The sequence below is a fragment of the Oryza glaberrima genome, chromosome 12 (genome assembly GCF_000147395.1).
Source record: "Oryza glaberrima chromosome 12, OglaRS2, whole genome shotgun sequence".
In the NCBI taxonomy this organism is placed as follows: domain Eukaryota; kingdom Viridiplantae; phylum Streptophyta; class Magnoliopsida; order Poales; family Poaceae; genus Oryza; species Oryza glaberrima.
In genome coordinates, this window is record NC_068337.1 from 14,913,495 (window position 1) to 14,930,226 (window position 16,732).

At 45.9% G+C, this 16,732-nt stretch overlaps 1 protein-coding gene across 1 annotated transcript; it reads right to left on the bottom strand.

Annotated features, from left to right (window-relative positions):
* Positions 1 to 9,296: 9,296 nt before the first annotated feature.
* On the bottom strand, positions 9,297 to 12,684 carry LOC127757240 (serine/threonine-protein kinase AFC2-like). Its single transcript, XM_052282716.1, has 12 exons — positions 12,439 to 12,684; positions 11,597 to 11,759; positions 11,458 to 11,484; positions 11,184 to 11,337; positions 11,028 to 11,076; positions 10,817 to 10,931; positions 10,533 to 10,624; positions 10,250 to 10,406; positions 10,099 to 10,163; positions 9,922 to 10,019; positions 9,725 to 9,827; positions 9,297 to 9,643 (listed from the first exon to the last, which is right to left on the bottom strand). The coding sequence occupies exons 1-12, from the start codon at positions 12,535 to 12,537 to the stop codon at positions 9,494 to 9,496; spliced, it is 1,272 nt and encodes a 423-aa protein (XP_052138676.1). The 5' UTR covers positions 12,538 to 12,684; the 3' UTR covers positions 9,297 to 9,493.
* Positions 12,685 to 16,732: the final 4,048 nt, after the last annotated feature.

Sequence of the window (16,732 nt, forward strand, 5' to 3'; positions counted from 1 at the left end):
CAGCAAGGTTGAAGCTGTACTTGCTTGGAACCCGCCCAAAAATGTGTCAGAGATCCGCAGCTTCCTTGGCTTAGCTGGATATTACCGAAGATTCATTGAAGGATTCTCTAAGCTAGCCAGACCTATGACCGAGCTGTTAAAGAAGGAAAAGAAATTTGAATAGTCAGCAGCCTGTGAAGACGGCTTTCAAGAAATGAAGAAAAGGTTAACCACTGCCCCAGTTCTCACCTTGCCAGATATCCGAAAAGACTTCGAGATCTTCTGTGATGCATCAAGACAAGGCTTAGGATGCGTCCTAATGCAAGAACGAAAGGTTGTGGCCTATGCATCCAGGCAGCTCAGGCCCCATGAAGTCAACTATCCCACCCACGATCTCGAGTTGGCAGCCGTGGTTCACGCTCTTAAGATCTGGAGGCACTATTTAATCGGGAACATATGTGAAGTATACACCGATCACAAAAGTCTTAAGTATATCTTCACGCAGACCGAGTTAAATATGAGGCAGAGAAGATGGTTGGAACTAATCAAGGATTACGATCTTGGAATTCATTACCATCCCGGTAAAGCTAATGTGGTCGCTGATGCGCTAAGTCGCAAGACCTATTGCAATGTAGCTCAAACACGACCAGACCAAGATCGCCTGTGCAGAGAATTAGAGGAGTTAAGGCTGACCATGGTACAGTCAGGTGTCCCTGCCAGCTTGACAGTGCAGCCTACCCTAGAATCGCAAATCCGGGAAGCTCAGAAAGATGATAAAGGGATAAAAGAGTTAATAAAAAGAATACAGGAGAAGAAGAACACCGATTTCTCCATAGACGATCAAGGCACGGTTTGGTGTGGTCCACGCATCTGTGTACCGGCCAAGAAGGAGTTAAGAGATTTCATCCTAAAGGAAGCTCATGAGTCCGCCTACTCCATTCATCCAGGAAGTACGAAGATGTACCAGGATATCAAGGCATACTTCTGGTGGGCTGGAATGAAGCGAGATGTCGCAGAATACGTAGCCCTGTGTGACATTTGCCAAAGAGTCAAGGCAGAGCATTAGAGGCCAGCTGGTCTGCTGCAACCCCTACCGATCCCCGAGTGGAAATGGGAAGAGATCGGAATGGATTTCATCACCAGTTTGCCAAGAACCCCTAGCGGGTACGACTCCATCTGGGTAATCGTGGACCGACTCACGAAATCAGCTCATTTCGTGCCAGTGAAAACCACCTATGATGGAAAGAAATTAGCAGAACTCTACATGACCCATGTCGTATGTAGATTTGGCTGTCCCAAGAAGATTGTGTCAGACCGAGGCACTCAGTTCACCTCAAGGTTCTGGAAGCAGTTGCATGAAGCTCTCGGAACCGATCTAAATTTTAGCACAGCTTACCATCCGCAGACTGATGGTCAGACAGAAAGGGTAAACCAAATCCTAGAAGACATGCTACGTGCGTGTGCCCTGGATTTCGAAGGCACTTGGGATCGTTGTTTGCCGTATGCTGAGTTCTCATACAACAACAGTTATCAGGCCAGCATTCGGATGTCGCCGAATGAGGCAATGTTCGGAAGAAAGTGCCGCACTCCCTTGTGCTGGAATGAGGTGGGCGAAGCACAGGTATTCGGTCCTGACATACTCAAGGCAGTAGAAGAACAAGTTAAGCTGATCCGAGAACGTTTAAAGACAGCTCAGAACCGTCAGAAGAATTACGCTGACAATCGGAGGCGTGACCTTGAATTCGAAAAAGGAGACCACGTGTACCTGCGGGTATCACCTCTCCGTGGTATGAGGAGGTTTGGGATGTCCGGCAAGTTAGCACCCCGCTACATCGGCCCCTACCTCATAGCCGCCAGACGTGGCGAAGTGGCTTATCAGCTCGAGTTACCTGAAGGTCTCGCAGATGTGCACAATGTATTCCATGTATCCCAGTTAAAGAAATGTCTTCGAGTTCCAGAAGAACAAGTCCCCCTGGGAAATATCGAGCTGGAAAAGAACCTGACCTACAAGGAAAGACCGATCAAGCTTCTTGAAGAGGCAGAGCGTCAGACCCGAAGAAAGACTATCAAGTTCTACAAGGTCCAGTGGAGCAATCATTCTGAGGATGAGGCAACCTGGGAACGAGAAGATCTTCTCCGCGCCGAGTTCCCGGAGCTGCTCCCTTAGGTGCTGAATCTCGGGGTCGAGATTCTTGTTAGGGGGGTTGGTCTGTAGCGGCCGTTCCGTCGTGGCGCCTAGCGGAAAAACTAGCTCTTAAAAATCCTATTTGCGAAATCCGTTTCTTTGCTTGTTGTCTAGTGCCCGTGCCATCTCAGATCTCAAATCCCCGAGCCATCGTCGAGTTCAATCCCGAATCCAAATCCTTCCCAAATCAAATCCCTCCGCAAAAGTCTAATTCGCCTCCCTAGGGTTCGATGGGCCGAATCCCTCTCGGCCCATCTCCCCCTCCCTCCCCGGCTCTCTCTCTCTCTCTCTCCCTCCCCGGCTCTCTCTCTCTCTCTCTCTCCCTCTCCCCGCTCTGCCCGAGCGCTGCACGCGCGTGCGCGCGAGCCGCGCGGAGCCGAGCCCTCCCTCCCGCTTCCCGCTGCCGTTCCTGCCGACGCCGCCAAATCGTCGCCGCGCGCCGTGGTGGCCGACCGCCTGGTCACCGCCGCCGTCAGCCTCTGCCGCGCCTGCCGCGCCTGCCGCCCGTGTCGCCGCTCCGCTCCAAGCCGCCTCCGCCGTCATCGCCGTCGTCATCGACTCGTCCCCGCCACTCCCCGCGCATGCCTCCAAGGGACGGAGGCAGAACCCCCCCCCCCTCTGCCGCGTCGCCCCCGCTCCCTCCTCCTTTTCCCGAAGAGGCAAGGGACAAGCTCCCTTTCTCCCTTCCTTTTTCTTTCTTTCTCTTCCTCCGCCGGCGTCATTCCCCTCCTCCCTGTCGCCGATTTGGCCGCTAGCCGGAGCGCCAGCACGCTGGCTTGACCGTCCAATGTCGGTTCCCCTCCCCCAAACCGACATCGCCGCCCTATAAACCCAGGCGCCCTCCCATCCTTTTTCCCTCCCAATCTTCCCCGTTTTCCGCCCGCGCCATTGCCGTCTCTCTCGCCGACCGCCGCCGTCGCGTGTGCTGGAGGAGCCCCGGCCCCCAACCCTAATTGCTGCAATTACCCTCCTTGATTTATTGAACACTTAAACCTCCTTTGTCGACTGTTGTGTTTCGATGCATGGGCCTTCGGGCACGGGCATCGGAACACCTCTCCTCAAATTTAAAATATCCAATGATGAGTAAAACTTGGGTTTTACAAAAGACTTGAAAAACCCGACACCTGGGTCGGTGCTTGCGAACTAAATGAATTTCCAAAATCACGGACCGGGGAACGTACCGGGTGTACGGTTTCCCGCTCTTGCACTTAAGGACCGTTTCCTTGGAATTTCATCCGAACATAAGGCAAGTACGACCACATGGGTGGAATGGGACACCCCTGGCTGAGTAATTAGCTAATCAGGGGAGCCTTGATGCCAAGAGACATGTGGATTCGCCGGGGTGGTGTCGGGGAGGACCCCTGGGCTTCCTGGCACAGTATGGTCTGGGACCTAATCTGGTGTTGGTCTGGGACCCCTCTCGTTGGCATATGGTGAACCTGTGTCGGCTTTCGAAATGCCTTGTCATGAAAGCCTTAAGGTCTCTAGTCATGGCCGTTCTACATGGGCTGGATGATCCGGGTTAGTAATGTCGTGTGGGTAAAGTGTACCCCCTTTGCAGAGGTTATTAAACTGTTCGAACAGCCGTGCCCACGGTCATGGGCGGATGTGAGGTGATTCCTAGCGTAGTTTTGTTTGACTACTGCCTTGTGAAATTTGCTGTTGAGGAATGGGTTTGATGTTTGGAAAATCTGCGGCTGATGGGATCAGCCAAGCCCGGGTGGCCGTTTGAAAGCTGTTGGCCGGGTGCCAAACTTGATCAATTCAAAAGACTGATACATTGCACGTATTCCGACCGGACACGACGCACTGTCTCATCCGTGTCGTTTGAGAAGCACTCACTTAGCTGTTTCAAAAAGGAGTTTAAAATAAAAATCAATTGCAAAAAAAAAACAACAGCCTTTCCTTTGAAGCCTGCATTAAACACTTATTTCCCATGGCTTGCTGAGTACTCCCGTACTCACCCTTGCCCTATATACATAATCCCCCCCCTAGTTGTTGAAGAAGATGAAGCGGATCCCGCTGACGAGGAGTTCTTCCAGGAGCAAGCCGGATATGATGAGTTTTAGGGTTTCGGCCTAGTTCCCAAGTCGCGCCTGTTATGTTTGGTCCAATTCTTGGCTTCCGCTTCCCTTTTGAAATGCAGTTGTGAGCTCGGGATCTGTCCGTAGCCCAACATGACTGTACTCCTACTCTATAATAAAGAGACCTCTATTGCTGTGACATTCTGTCTTCCTGTGATACCAGCACTGTTTCCTGGGACTGGTATCGATTAACAGGTTAATTTGGAGCGTCACGGGCTAGTTCCGTTCGGGACTAGTTCGGGGCGTGACAGTACGCATGGCTATGCATTTGCTATAGCTCGATTACCAGCTCTTATATGTCACCTGAGTTTGGTATGTATCCACTCATGTCATATTTTGTTTTATTTCTTAAAAGTGTACCTTTCTATGCACTCTTTTCGTCGCATCTCATATTATTGCATGGCTGATAATATGGATGTTAATTCCCTTATTATGTATGTTAGATTCGCTTCATAAACTGCTATAGAACACGTATACTCTTCTCTCTTTATGTTGGAGACATTACAAGTGTCAAAATTCACCAGTAATTTCCGAACTAATTTATACATACAATTCTCGTCCACGAATTAACCAAGCTACACAAATCGACGATTTAATATACAAGTATAAATCGGTGGCAAGCTTTTCACGGAGGAGGTCCTCAGGTGGACGGCGGCGACGATGTTCGAGCGGCTTGGGACGGCAACGAAGTTCTCTTCTTCTTGCAAACCTTCGGCTGCAATTGGAATGGCGGCGCGGCTCGATTGGAGGTGAAGTGGATCAGGTTCACGGTAACCGCGATGTTTGGCTTGCGGCTGCCGAGTTTTGTTTATTCGGTGCGGTCCCGATGGAGGAGGTGGCGCTAAACAGCAAGCCGGATTTGGTGGAGGAAGGTGGTGGCTTTGGGCGGCATTGAGTGGAGCTGGGACTCCCGTCCGAGCTTAAAGATGACACTAACATGTGAGGTCAGGGCCGATATGTCAGCGGGAGGATAGAGGTGGCGCAAACCGCCTGGTGGCCTGATGGCTCGTGTCAGCTTGGGCTGGCGCAGGGGAGGGAAGCAAATTGGACTTTGCGAGAGAGGAGAAGAGGCGGACTTATGAGCGGGACTCGGTGAGCCGGCCCAAGAGGGAGAGGAGGCAGACCAGAAAGAGAGGGAAAGGGAGATGGAAAAGGAGGAAGGAATAAGTTCACCGGAGGTCCCTCAACTTAACAGCGAGATTTTTTGACGTCCCTTAACTACAAAACCAGAAATATCTACCCCTAAACTATACAAAACCGTTCACCGGAGGTTCCTCGGCAGTATTTTTGCCCGGTTTTACTGACGTGGCATCTTAGTCAGCAAAAAAAAATTTTAAAAGAACGTGGGACCCATATGTCAGATGCACATCTTTTTTCTTCTCTTTTCTTCTCTTCTCTTTTCTTTTCTCTCCTCTCTCTTCTCCTTCAGGCCGGCGGCGGGCGCAGCCGCGATGGCCGAGAGCGGATGCGGGCGGCGGGCGAGCGCGGGGGCAGACGAAGCGGCAGCGTCAGCGGGCGAGCGTGGCTGTGGTGGCGGTGAGCTCGCGGCGGACGAAGCAGGCAGGCTGGCGGTGGGCGGAGCTGACGGCGGGCGAGCGCGGCGGCGGAGCGGAGGCTGCGGGCTGCGGCGGTGGAGCGGAGGCTGCGGGCGGAGCAGCCGCGCGCCGTGGCCGCAGTCGTCGTCGTCTCTCCACCGTCGTCATCGCCGTGGGCGAGGCTACGCGGCGCGGCCGTTCGGCGGTATCGGCCAGTCGTCGGGTGCGTCCGGGCGGTGGCCATGTGCAGCGGCGCGACGACGGTGGTGGCCATATGAACCGCCGGGCTCGGGCTGCGCGCTCGGCGATGCCGACAAGCTCCAGTGGCTCGACGGCACGAGCACGCTCATGGCGGCGACCATGTTCCCACGGACGGACTCCTTCATCAGCCTGCTGGACTTCGGGGACAAGAAGAACGTCGCCTGGTCGTGGTCCGATGTCGGCACGCCGGCGTCGCTGGAGGACAAGCATGTCAGCAAACGCAAGGATCAAACACTGAAAACGCTCACGCTCACTCCCTCTGAAAATTGCCGGACAACGACATTAACCTAAAGAAGTTCAGGTAACGTCAAAAACTGAAGAACAGAGTAGAATTTTTGTGCAGCGCAACCATCTGCTGCTTTTCTGTTTTCTCTATTTATTCTCCTCTATCAAACGGAGTTTGTTACATGCACAACTGAAAAACGAATTTCCCGGATCGGCTACTGACTGCGCCATCCCACGATCTGAACCAGGTCATCCGCAACTACAAACAGAAACATGCAACTCTGAAGAACTACTCTACCGGCCGAAGCCTAAGTCCAGCCAGCCAACTAAATGCATGCAAATAGATAAGTTATGCTCAAGATTACATAGTTATTCCAACAAAGCACGTGTTGCATGCCATCGCGATGGAGGACGGGCGGTCGCTCTGCGTCTGCGTGATCAACCAGTACGACGACCTCGGGTTCCTCGACATCCGGAGCAGCGGCGCCGGCGGCGTGTGATGGAGCTCACGGAGCAAGCTCGCCGCCCGGAAGAAGAAGGCGGCACCGCGCGGCGAGGAGACGTGCTACCCGAAGCTCGCCGCGCACGGCGGCCAGCTCTTCGCATCGACCAACGACACCATCTCGGTGTTCAGTGGCCCCGACCACGTGCTGACGTCGACGCTGCGGGGCAGCGACGCCGGCACCATCTGCGACTTCTCGATCGGCGGCCACCTGTTCCTGCTCCGCGTGGCGCCGGCGGGCGTGGGTGCGGCCGGCCTCGTCGGCACCGCCGCCGCCACCCCACTCCACTCCGCTGGTCGTCGCGCGCTCGCTCGCCTGCTCCGGCCACTCGTCACCGCCCGCTGCCGCTCCCCTCTGTTGCAAAGAGAAGAACGAAAAGAGGAGAGAGAGGAAAGAAACTAGAAGAGAGGAGAAGAAATAGAAAAAGAAGATATGTGGGTCCCATATTTTTTCTCCTTCTCACTTACATGTGGGCCCCATAATTTTTTTATTTTTTATTTTGCTGACTAGGATGCCACGTCAGCAAAACCAAACAAAAGTACTGCCAAGGGACCTCCAGTGAACGGTTTTGTATAGTTTAGGGGTAGACATTTCTGGTTTTGTGGTTAAGGGACCTCAAAAAATCTTGCTGTTAAGTTGAGGTACCTCCGGTGAACTTATTCCAAAGGAGGAATGTACCAAAATTGGCCCGAGCTTAGGGAAAGGGTTTTTAATTACTTTTTTATTTAAATAATTGCTGAAGTGATGTTTGTATTTTTAAAATTAGCAATTGAGCTCTGAACATTCCGAACAAATTTCATGGAGTGTAATTCATCAGGGAGAATTTAATAAGAATTAAATCCAGCCATGTTTTATTTAGGTAATTTTATTTTCCACATTTATTTTTCTTGTAAATTAATTGAACATTAATATAAATTCTAGAAATAATTTATAAATCCTTGAAACGAAATCAGGGTATGGCAGCTAGTCTCTGAGGATACTGGGTAATATGATTGAAAAGCAAAGAAACTTGTGGTGGAACCAATGTGTTTACTTCTGTCTAAATTAAAAATGTACACGTATCATAACGATATCTGTATGCAAACACAAAATAGTAACCAGAACTTTATCTTTTAGCATTTTCTTCAATCATAACTTATCTATGTTAAGTTAACATTGTTTCTACACACTAACTGTTACATCTGACGTGGCTTCGTAAAACCATCGGATTCTTGATCTTTGGAACACACAAAACATACCTCAGGAAATTTCCTTGCAACTTGGTCATGAGCAAAATCATAATCAATCTCAATGTGTTTGCATCATGAATGAAAACTTGATTAGACAAAATATAAAGTTACATCAATATTATCACACCATATTTGAGCTCTTGTTTGAGACACTCCAAGATTATCAAGAAGTGTTCTTACCACATAATCGTGGCAGCAACATTTGTCAGCATGATAGAAGATATGTGCTGTGCTAGATCTTGAAACTCTAGTATGATTTCTAACACTCCAAGAGATTTAGTTTGATTCCAAAACACAGCAAAACCACCTATAGATCTTCTATCATCCTGACAACCTACTCAATCTGCATCAGTATAAAAGCACTTAATACTTTGTTATGGCTGGAACTTATGGTATGTTATATCAGTCACTGCTGCTCACTGGAATAAGGTGAACTCAAGCAAGAAATGATCCCAACAATGGCGTGCAACCAATTCTGCCTCTCTTTTTTTTTCATTAATTAATGCTTTGTACAGTGTTGGTGACCGTGGATTTCATTCACTAGGATTAAAAGAGTCACAAAAACTATGGTTAGAGTTATATTTTCATTATCTAAAAAGCTCATTCTGTGTACATATTGTAACTCCATCTTTTGATGTAATGCTTTTACCGTATAAAAAAGAAAACGAAAAGAAAAACTTCAACAATGCAGGAAACATTACGTGTCGTGTTAAAATTCTAGGGTTTCTAAAAACCATAGGTTAACCTGTGTCATTAGCCAACTTGGTGTATTAGATTAGTAATCCAAGTTTAAGCTATTGATATGTCCCGTATTAAGGTGCCCTATCTGCTATCTATAAAGCCCAAATAGCTTGATCAGTAATGAGAAATATAAATTGGAACCTCGTGACGGCCAGATAAAGAATATTCTGTGTTAACCAGGAAATTCTGTGTTAATAAATCTCTTTTTTTTTGGACTCTGTTGATGCGGACATTAATCGTGGCAACTGATAATAACACCTAAAATCCCCGGGGAAAAAAAAAGAAGATAATAAAACCTAAAAGCATATTCTTGAGAATCCAAAGAGCATATTCCTGATGATCAATAGAGCACATTAGATTATCCAAAGGGGTAATCTGCAATTAGCAAATTTCTCGATTGTCGTAATTTGCAAATATGACCAGACGGATGCCGCTTCGAGGCGTTAGGTGTGTTTCGGAACGCGCTCCTTATGCTAATTCACAAGCTTGGGCATTTTGAATCCCCGCAAATTTAAGACAAGAAACAGATCAAACAACACAGTGGCCAAAAATGCTAGCCAAGCAAAACATCTTCCAAAAACTTAATTTATGATTCGGACTGATACAGATCAACTTGTAAATACAGGTCTTCTATACACAAATGCTTGCTGAGGTTACAAACAGAAATACAGACTTGACGATTTGCGAATAGACATTTCAAGCTTAGACAATACAAGTTAGGTGTCAGATGAAAATCGTGTGTCGATTTTCGTCATCTTCTTCGCTCAGACAGCTCCCTCAAGAATGGATGCCTAAGCGCCTCTTGTGCTGTTAGACGGCTAGCTGGATCATACCTTAACAGACCTTGCAAAAGGTCAATGAACTCGCCCCCAGAATGATCTACATTTTGCATCACCAGATTCTGCATGCAGAATAAAGCAATCAGATTCATGTATCAAACATAATAGATGATGAATGTATTAACTTGATATGGAAATCATACCTGAAGACGTGGCAGCTTCATAACAGCTTTCATGCTATCCCGTGACGCACAACCTTCAGGCCAGTTTAAACGGCCTTTTCTGACATATTTCTCGGAATGCCGGCTACATACAAGCAACAAATGAGCACACAATACCTACTAATCCCCAATGCTGTGAATTCTTACGACAATGAGACGGATCAAGGACAGCAACATACTCTGCCCTTTTGAGCATGTGATATGGCAAAGGACCAAACACCCTCTCCATCATAGCAAGATGCTCCAAGTTTTCATGGGTCTGAAACAATGCTTCTCCCTGCGGTAGCTTGGGTAACTCAAAAATCCTGCTGTTGTTGTGACAGAATACAAACCAAATATTGCACCCAACAACATACCGTGCATAGCTCAACCAGTATACAACCAACACTCCAGATATCACAGGGGTAACTCCATCCAAGTCCTGAACAGAACAACAGCCATTCCAATCGTAAACATAAACCATAATCACACTGACAGGGAAGGCTTTGCACTAGGCAAGACAAATACCCAAGATAACTTCTGGAGCTCGATAATGCCTAGTAGACACCACATAGGTCTGATCCTGCTGGTCATATGTTGTGCTGCCAAAATCAATCACCTTAATAGCACTGGACTTGGGCAGCCGCTTGAAATAGGAACCTTCCTTTGGGGAACGGGATGAAACCTAGCAGAGATTATAGAAGGATTAGGAAGATAACATAAAATTGTTGAATCATAATCAGCTAAAGCGGGCAAAAGGAAGACGTTAAAAAGGCTAAAAAGGTCAAATAGGTAGAAGAACAAAGTATACTTTGTAATCAGGCACTTTAATGTACTCCGGAGAAACAAGAAGAATGTTCTCAGGCTTTAAATCAGTGTGAATGAGGCGCAATTCATGCATAACTGCAACACACATTACAGAGAAGATAAATATATAAACAAACAAAGCCTGTTAGGTATTAGGTATTCCTAAAAGGATGAAGCAAAGAATAAGCATCAGCTATCAACTGATGACAGCCTGCAATTTATGGAAGAATAATCTATATCTGCTAATTAGTGTGGTAATAAGAGTAACAGAAGGAACTGTGCACACACATGCTATACATTCCAACAGTTGTTTGGCAACCTCCCGAACTAGGGCAATTGGGAATGAGCGGTAACTGTTTTTCCGCAGAAAATCATATAAGCTTGGTCCAAGCTTCTCACAGACCTGCCCACCATCCATTCAAATTCACCAATGTTTAAGCTTCATGGGGTTATCTCGTTTGGTTAGTTCATAATTGCCATAATCTAATGATGTACTTACAATACAGATATGGTTACGATAGTCAAACCAGTTCCGAATTTGAACACAACTGCAAAATAGACCAGCTTATATATACAAGCAATCTTGCGCAAGTAAAGCACACAGATAGATCAACAGTTACTTAAGGGAAGAGGAAAAGTGAACCATAGGACTCACCTGGATCTACTTTTTTCATATTTACCAAGCTGCTCGAGCATGCCAATTTCTATCATTGCAGCATCCCTGTACTTCTTAATGCCCCTGATGATCTTAATGGCCACCATTTCTTTCCTTTCCCTATCCCAACATTCCAATACCTGACCAAAGGTACCTGATGTATATCCAAAAAGTTTCAGTTTCAATATACTCCGCTCTGTCAACAAATTCAGCATGCAAGAAACATCTCAAGTTAAGATGTTCAATTCTAACAGAGGCAGCTCTCCCAACTGACCTTCACCCATTTTTGCATTAATCCTGTCTGCAAGCATTAAAAATCTATGTCAAAAAAGTTCACAAGAATATAGGAAATACTATGCATGATACAGATACAGCTACTTGTTTTAATTAAACATGTATTCAGTAATTATTACATCGTGGTGTCAGGTTGTCTCCAACAGCAAAGACAAAATGTCCATCCTTGTCATCTTCTCTCAGAGGAGGGGAAGCAAAACGAGGGATTTCCTGGGACGAGAGCCCCAGCGTCACAGCACTGATGACATTTGCAACTTCTTGCCCACATAACCCAATCTGAACCTACAAATAGTGACCAAAATTTAATTAGATAAACTGCTACACTACATATTCTGCAATAAAATTGTGAATAATTGATTCAATGAACTTCTACAAGTATGTGTTGAAAAATATTCCATACATAGATACATATCATTTCAGAAATCTCATCCCCAAGCTAACCAAGGAGAGTGAAGTTTTAGAAATCAACAGATAATACATACTATACTATATAATTATAAACAACAAATAAATCTCAAAACAGAACATTCAATAAACAATAAGTACTAGATATAAACAAAAAGCAAGATTAACTCGCGTGACGATTTGTCCTGAAACTCTCAAGATCTGTCCAGTAACAAGCAGATTATATACAACAAATCGATCCATAAATCTGTAGGAATAACAACCCAATAGCCCATCATGCATCCAAAAACCGATTAACCTCGCCCACGCCAAAACTAGCAGGAAACTCGTTCAAGCAACCTCATAATCCAGAAATCTGGTCAAACCAACCACCCAAGCGAGAGCAGGTGGCTAATTTACACCAGATCTATTCTCCCCTCACCTACCGAGACGACCCAAATCGACATAATAACCAAGAAACACAACACAAACCGCCGTAATAACAATAACCCGCACCAGATCGACAGATCCGCGAGGGGAAGATGGACACGGGGCGACCGGATCGGAGGGCCTATACCTGGTGGATCTCGGGGCCGACGTCCCACCCCAGCCGCTGCCGCTTCCGCGGGCGGCGGTCGGCCAGCGGCGCGCGCGGCATCTCGGCCAAGCACTCCATCCCCCTCTCGATCTCTCTCTCTCTCTCGGCTCGGCGAATCGAACCAGCGGCGGCGGCGATCGGAGAATTTTTCTCTGGATTGGATGTGATTTGGGGGGGGAGGACGAACCCTAGCTGCGTTGCTTTATTGCGGGGGAGGGGGATGAGATTAGGTTTGGGGGGAATTGGAGACGGAGACACGGGCGCTGGAGTTAAGGCGGTTTGGTTACACCTATGTCACCGACAGGTGGGCCCATGGGGTCGTGGTGGGAACAGTGGCCCACGTGTCAGTGAGTGGGTAAGGGAAGGGTGGTGGGTGAAGGTGGATCGGAGACGGAGAAACGGGGCTGTGGCGTGTGGGCGGTTACGCCCTCCGTTACTGACGGTAGGACCCACGGGGTTGCGGTGGATGCCGTGGCCCGCGTGTCAGTGAGTGGTACGTGAGGTGGTGGTAGGAATATGGGTGAAGGTGGGTTGGCGTGTCCTTTTTCTCGGGTCGTGGGCCGCTCGTTTTGGGGGTTTTGCTTTTGGTGAGTGGATTCGAGAGAGAGCACGCGGTTTTCGCCATCGGGTTGTTGTTCTCCGATGCTTTGAGGTTTGGGCTTTGCTCGTGTTTATTTTCATTTTGTAGTGTGTAATAGGAGTAGCAGTATAAATCAGCATCTCCAGTAGAGACTCTAAACCCAGGCTCTAACTAAATTATGAGAGTTAACATGAAAAAATCAAGTCTAGCAGAGACCCAACTATAGACCTTAAAGTGCGGAGGCCCCTGAATCCTCCCTCGAAGCCCCTAGTCCTGGGGGCTCAACAGGATGGCCCCTATCGATGTTTTTTCTGGTGCAGACATTATTTTCTCTTCGCTCGCTCATCTCACGTTCCCACAACACCCTGGCGATGCATTTGTATCTCCTCCGGCTGCCGTCGTTGACCCCTCACCTCCGACAAGATCACTCTATAAAGATCCGCCATCCGCTCGCACGCCGGCGAATCACCGCACTGATTTTAGCTCTTTTGCCTGCCAGCCCGCGCCACCTCCTGCTCGAGCTGGCGGCGCAGCCGGCCGGAGGGCCAGCGCCTGCCCACCAGCCTATCCCCTTGCTTTTTCATCCGCCTGGCCCTCTTCTGCCTATCTGCTTGCCCCTGCAATGTCCTTGCACACAGAATGTAGAGGGAGTAGATTTTTCTTTGCATTTTTTTTACAGAGGCATAGAGGATTCCAGTGGAAAGAAAGTATTTTTTTTCCTTTTGGTCGAGACATACAGGATTAGAGTGATAGACAGTGGTATATATTCATTTTTTTTACACAGCATATAGGATAATATTTCAGTAGTTTGGTTAAATATATACTCTATTGTTCGTGCATAATGCACCTGATAATTAACTTTTACATCGAGATGATCTTGTAAAATATTTATCTTTTAATTATTGAGATGTTAAATTAGACATAAACCTATAGTCTATATTAATATAAAAGAAAATAATAAATATGGCCTAAGAAATAGGGGCTGCTGCTGGAGTTGAAGGTATTTGTAGGGTCCTAGAGAATTGTGGGCAGCCCTCATTTGGTTTTTAGGGGCTTTAAAATGAGGGCTTCTGCTGAAGATGCTCTAACAATCTATAAATAATATATACTAATATATATATATATATATATATATAGTTTGTATTTTATAAGAAAACAGCAATGTTAGACTAGTCAAATCAATGCTACACAAAAGATATATTCCTCCTATTCAACTCATGCGTCCCTCTCATCTTTCATCATCGGTATCTTATAGTATAAATTAGGGGTCCCATTAATTGTTTATGATTTATTATAAACCATAATGGTTTCTTAGTGATTACAAATTGATATGCGAGTAAAAATTTGTGTGTATATATGTTCTTCGCGACTTAATAAAACTATGTTAAGAAGGCATCAAAATCAAATTCAAAATCAAGTTTTAAAATTTAAATTTGGATTTGACTTATAAGCCATAAGGCAAACAATGAGACCCCAAAAGATGATCAATTTGCTAAATTTTAAAACGTTTAAAAAAGGCGCATGGCACTAACGAAATCCATTTAAATCTCAAATATAACCACTTATACATTACATTTTAGGAAAAAGTCCAAATTACCCCCTCCCCTGCCTAAACTATTGTGGCGGTACGAATTCAAAAACATCCTTCACCCTCAACATTTCGTACCAGACGAATTACCCCCGACTCACTTCAAAGTGGTTTTGGCGCACGAGACAGTATAGTCAGCAACAAAAAAACGAGTCTTACAAGGTGGATGGAGTGGCTAAGGTAGAATCAACACATCGACAGATTGGGCTCTGAGGTGGCGACAACGGCAGCGGCTTCCATGACGAGGCTGATGTCATGATAAGTTGCTTGAGCTCGACGGAACCAGGAGATGGTGAAGAAAAAGAGATAGATGATGGAACGGGAGCATGATGGAGCTAGCCGATGGCCATGGCTCCCTTCTTCTATGGGGACGGTGATGGGGATTCACATTGATCCAATAGTCGCGGATCCGCCACCACCAGCCTTGGGTGCGGTGGGCCTCGGCAGTGGCTACAATGATGACAGTGGCATGCTCGCATGACGACACTGAGCTCATGATGCACTCTGCTTTGCCTCCTCTCTCCCTCCACCTCTTTGTTCGCCTCCCCCTCTTCCATCTGGCACTGGATGATCTTGACGGAACAAGGCTGAGGTTGACATGCGGTTTGAGTGAGCCGTTGACGGCAGATTGCAGTTCTTCTGAGGTGGACGAAATTTAGCCAATGGCCGCTGGATGGTGGGTGAGCAACAAGTAGAGATCGATGGAGATCGAGATGAGGTAGGGAAGAGAAGACCAAGAGAGGAAGAAGCAAAACTAACATGTGGGCTCCACCCCCACCGCTTTTTTAGTTCTTTATGCTGACTGAACTGCCACATATGGGTCACATAGGACCAAAACCACTCTAGAGTGAAGTCATGGGGTAATCCATTTGGTATGAAAATTTGAGTGGGTAATTCAAACTTTTTCCCAATTTTGAGTTTGATTATTCTTATCATGGGACATCTCCAAAAACTAAACTCAACTATAATATATAACTTGCTTGCAAATATCTTGCATACTCTTTATTCCACCCATGTCACTTTGTGCTCGTAAACATATAGCAATAGGAAGACATGTCATCTAAGGCCTTGTTTGATTTAGCTTAGGATTATTATAATTTAGATTATTAGGAGTAAGCTAAAACAAAGAGATAGCTTATTATGATAGATTATTATAATCTATAAGCCAGATTAATATAATCTGGTAATCCACTCTAAAGGTGTTTTTTTAGATTATTGGGTGGCTAACAACTAGCAAACAACTAATAATCCAGATAAACAAACAGGTAACAACTTATTCTATGTCGGCTTATTATAATCCAGCTTATAGTAATCTAGCTCAATAATCTAGATTATAATAATGTTAAGCTGAAACAAATAGGGCCTAAGTAATTGGTGAATGAGAGATTGCATAACAATATGACCCTTGTTCTTTTCTGTTGAGTCCTTCGGAATTTTATGAAAAGAAAAGGAAATGGTATAACTTTACACACTTCACATTGATGTTTTTATTCCTATCAAAACCATATGTCAATCATATTGATAAACTTTGTACATATGTTGCTTATTATCATTTTGAATTTTGAATTTACTCCATACACTTATGGTTCTCCCTCCATTTATCCATGCAAAATGAGACATGAGCTAGAAAAAAAATGATGTTGAAAAAAATGCTCACAGAGGAAGGACAAAATATTCTCAAGCATGATGACAAAAACAAATACTCTCTCTGTTTCTAAATATTTGACACCATTCACTTTTTAGCACATGTTTGACCGTTCGTCTTATTCAAAAGCTTTTGTGAAATATGTAAAACTATATCTTTACATAAAAATATATTTAACAATGAATCAAATGATAGGAAAAAAATTAATAATTACTTAAATTTTTTGAATAAGACGAATGGTCAATCATGTTTAGAAAAGTCAACACATCAAATATTTATAAACGGAGAGAGTAGATGAGATAAAAAGATATACATGTTCTCCAAATAAGTACTAGCTAGGCTTGATACCTCATGGTGCCACCAATTTCGTATCACGAGATACCACCACTCCCTAGAAAACCTATGTTTGACGATTGCACAATTATGCAGTTGCTTTGCCTTTCAGGCTTTCAACAAAATG

What these genes read in the sequence shown, in the direction of transcription:
- LOC127757240 (XM_052282716.1), bottom strand. Translation starts at nt 12,537, where the DNA reads ATGGAGTGCTTGGCCGAGATGCCGCGCGCGCCGCTGGCCGACCGCCGC. An exon ending in TAATGCAAAAATGGGTGAAG is followed by an intron (nt 11,338 to 11,457) that starts GTCAGTTGGGAG and finishes GATATACATCAG; the next exon opens with GTACCTTTGGTCAGGTATTG. An exon ending in TACTGGTTGAGCTATGCACG is followed by an intron (nt 10,020 to 10,098) that starts GTATGTTGTTGG and finishes AAGCTACCGCAG; the next exon opens with GGAGAAGCATTGTTTCAGAC.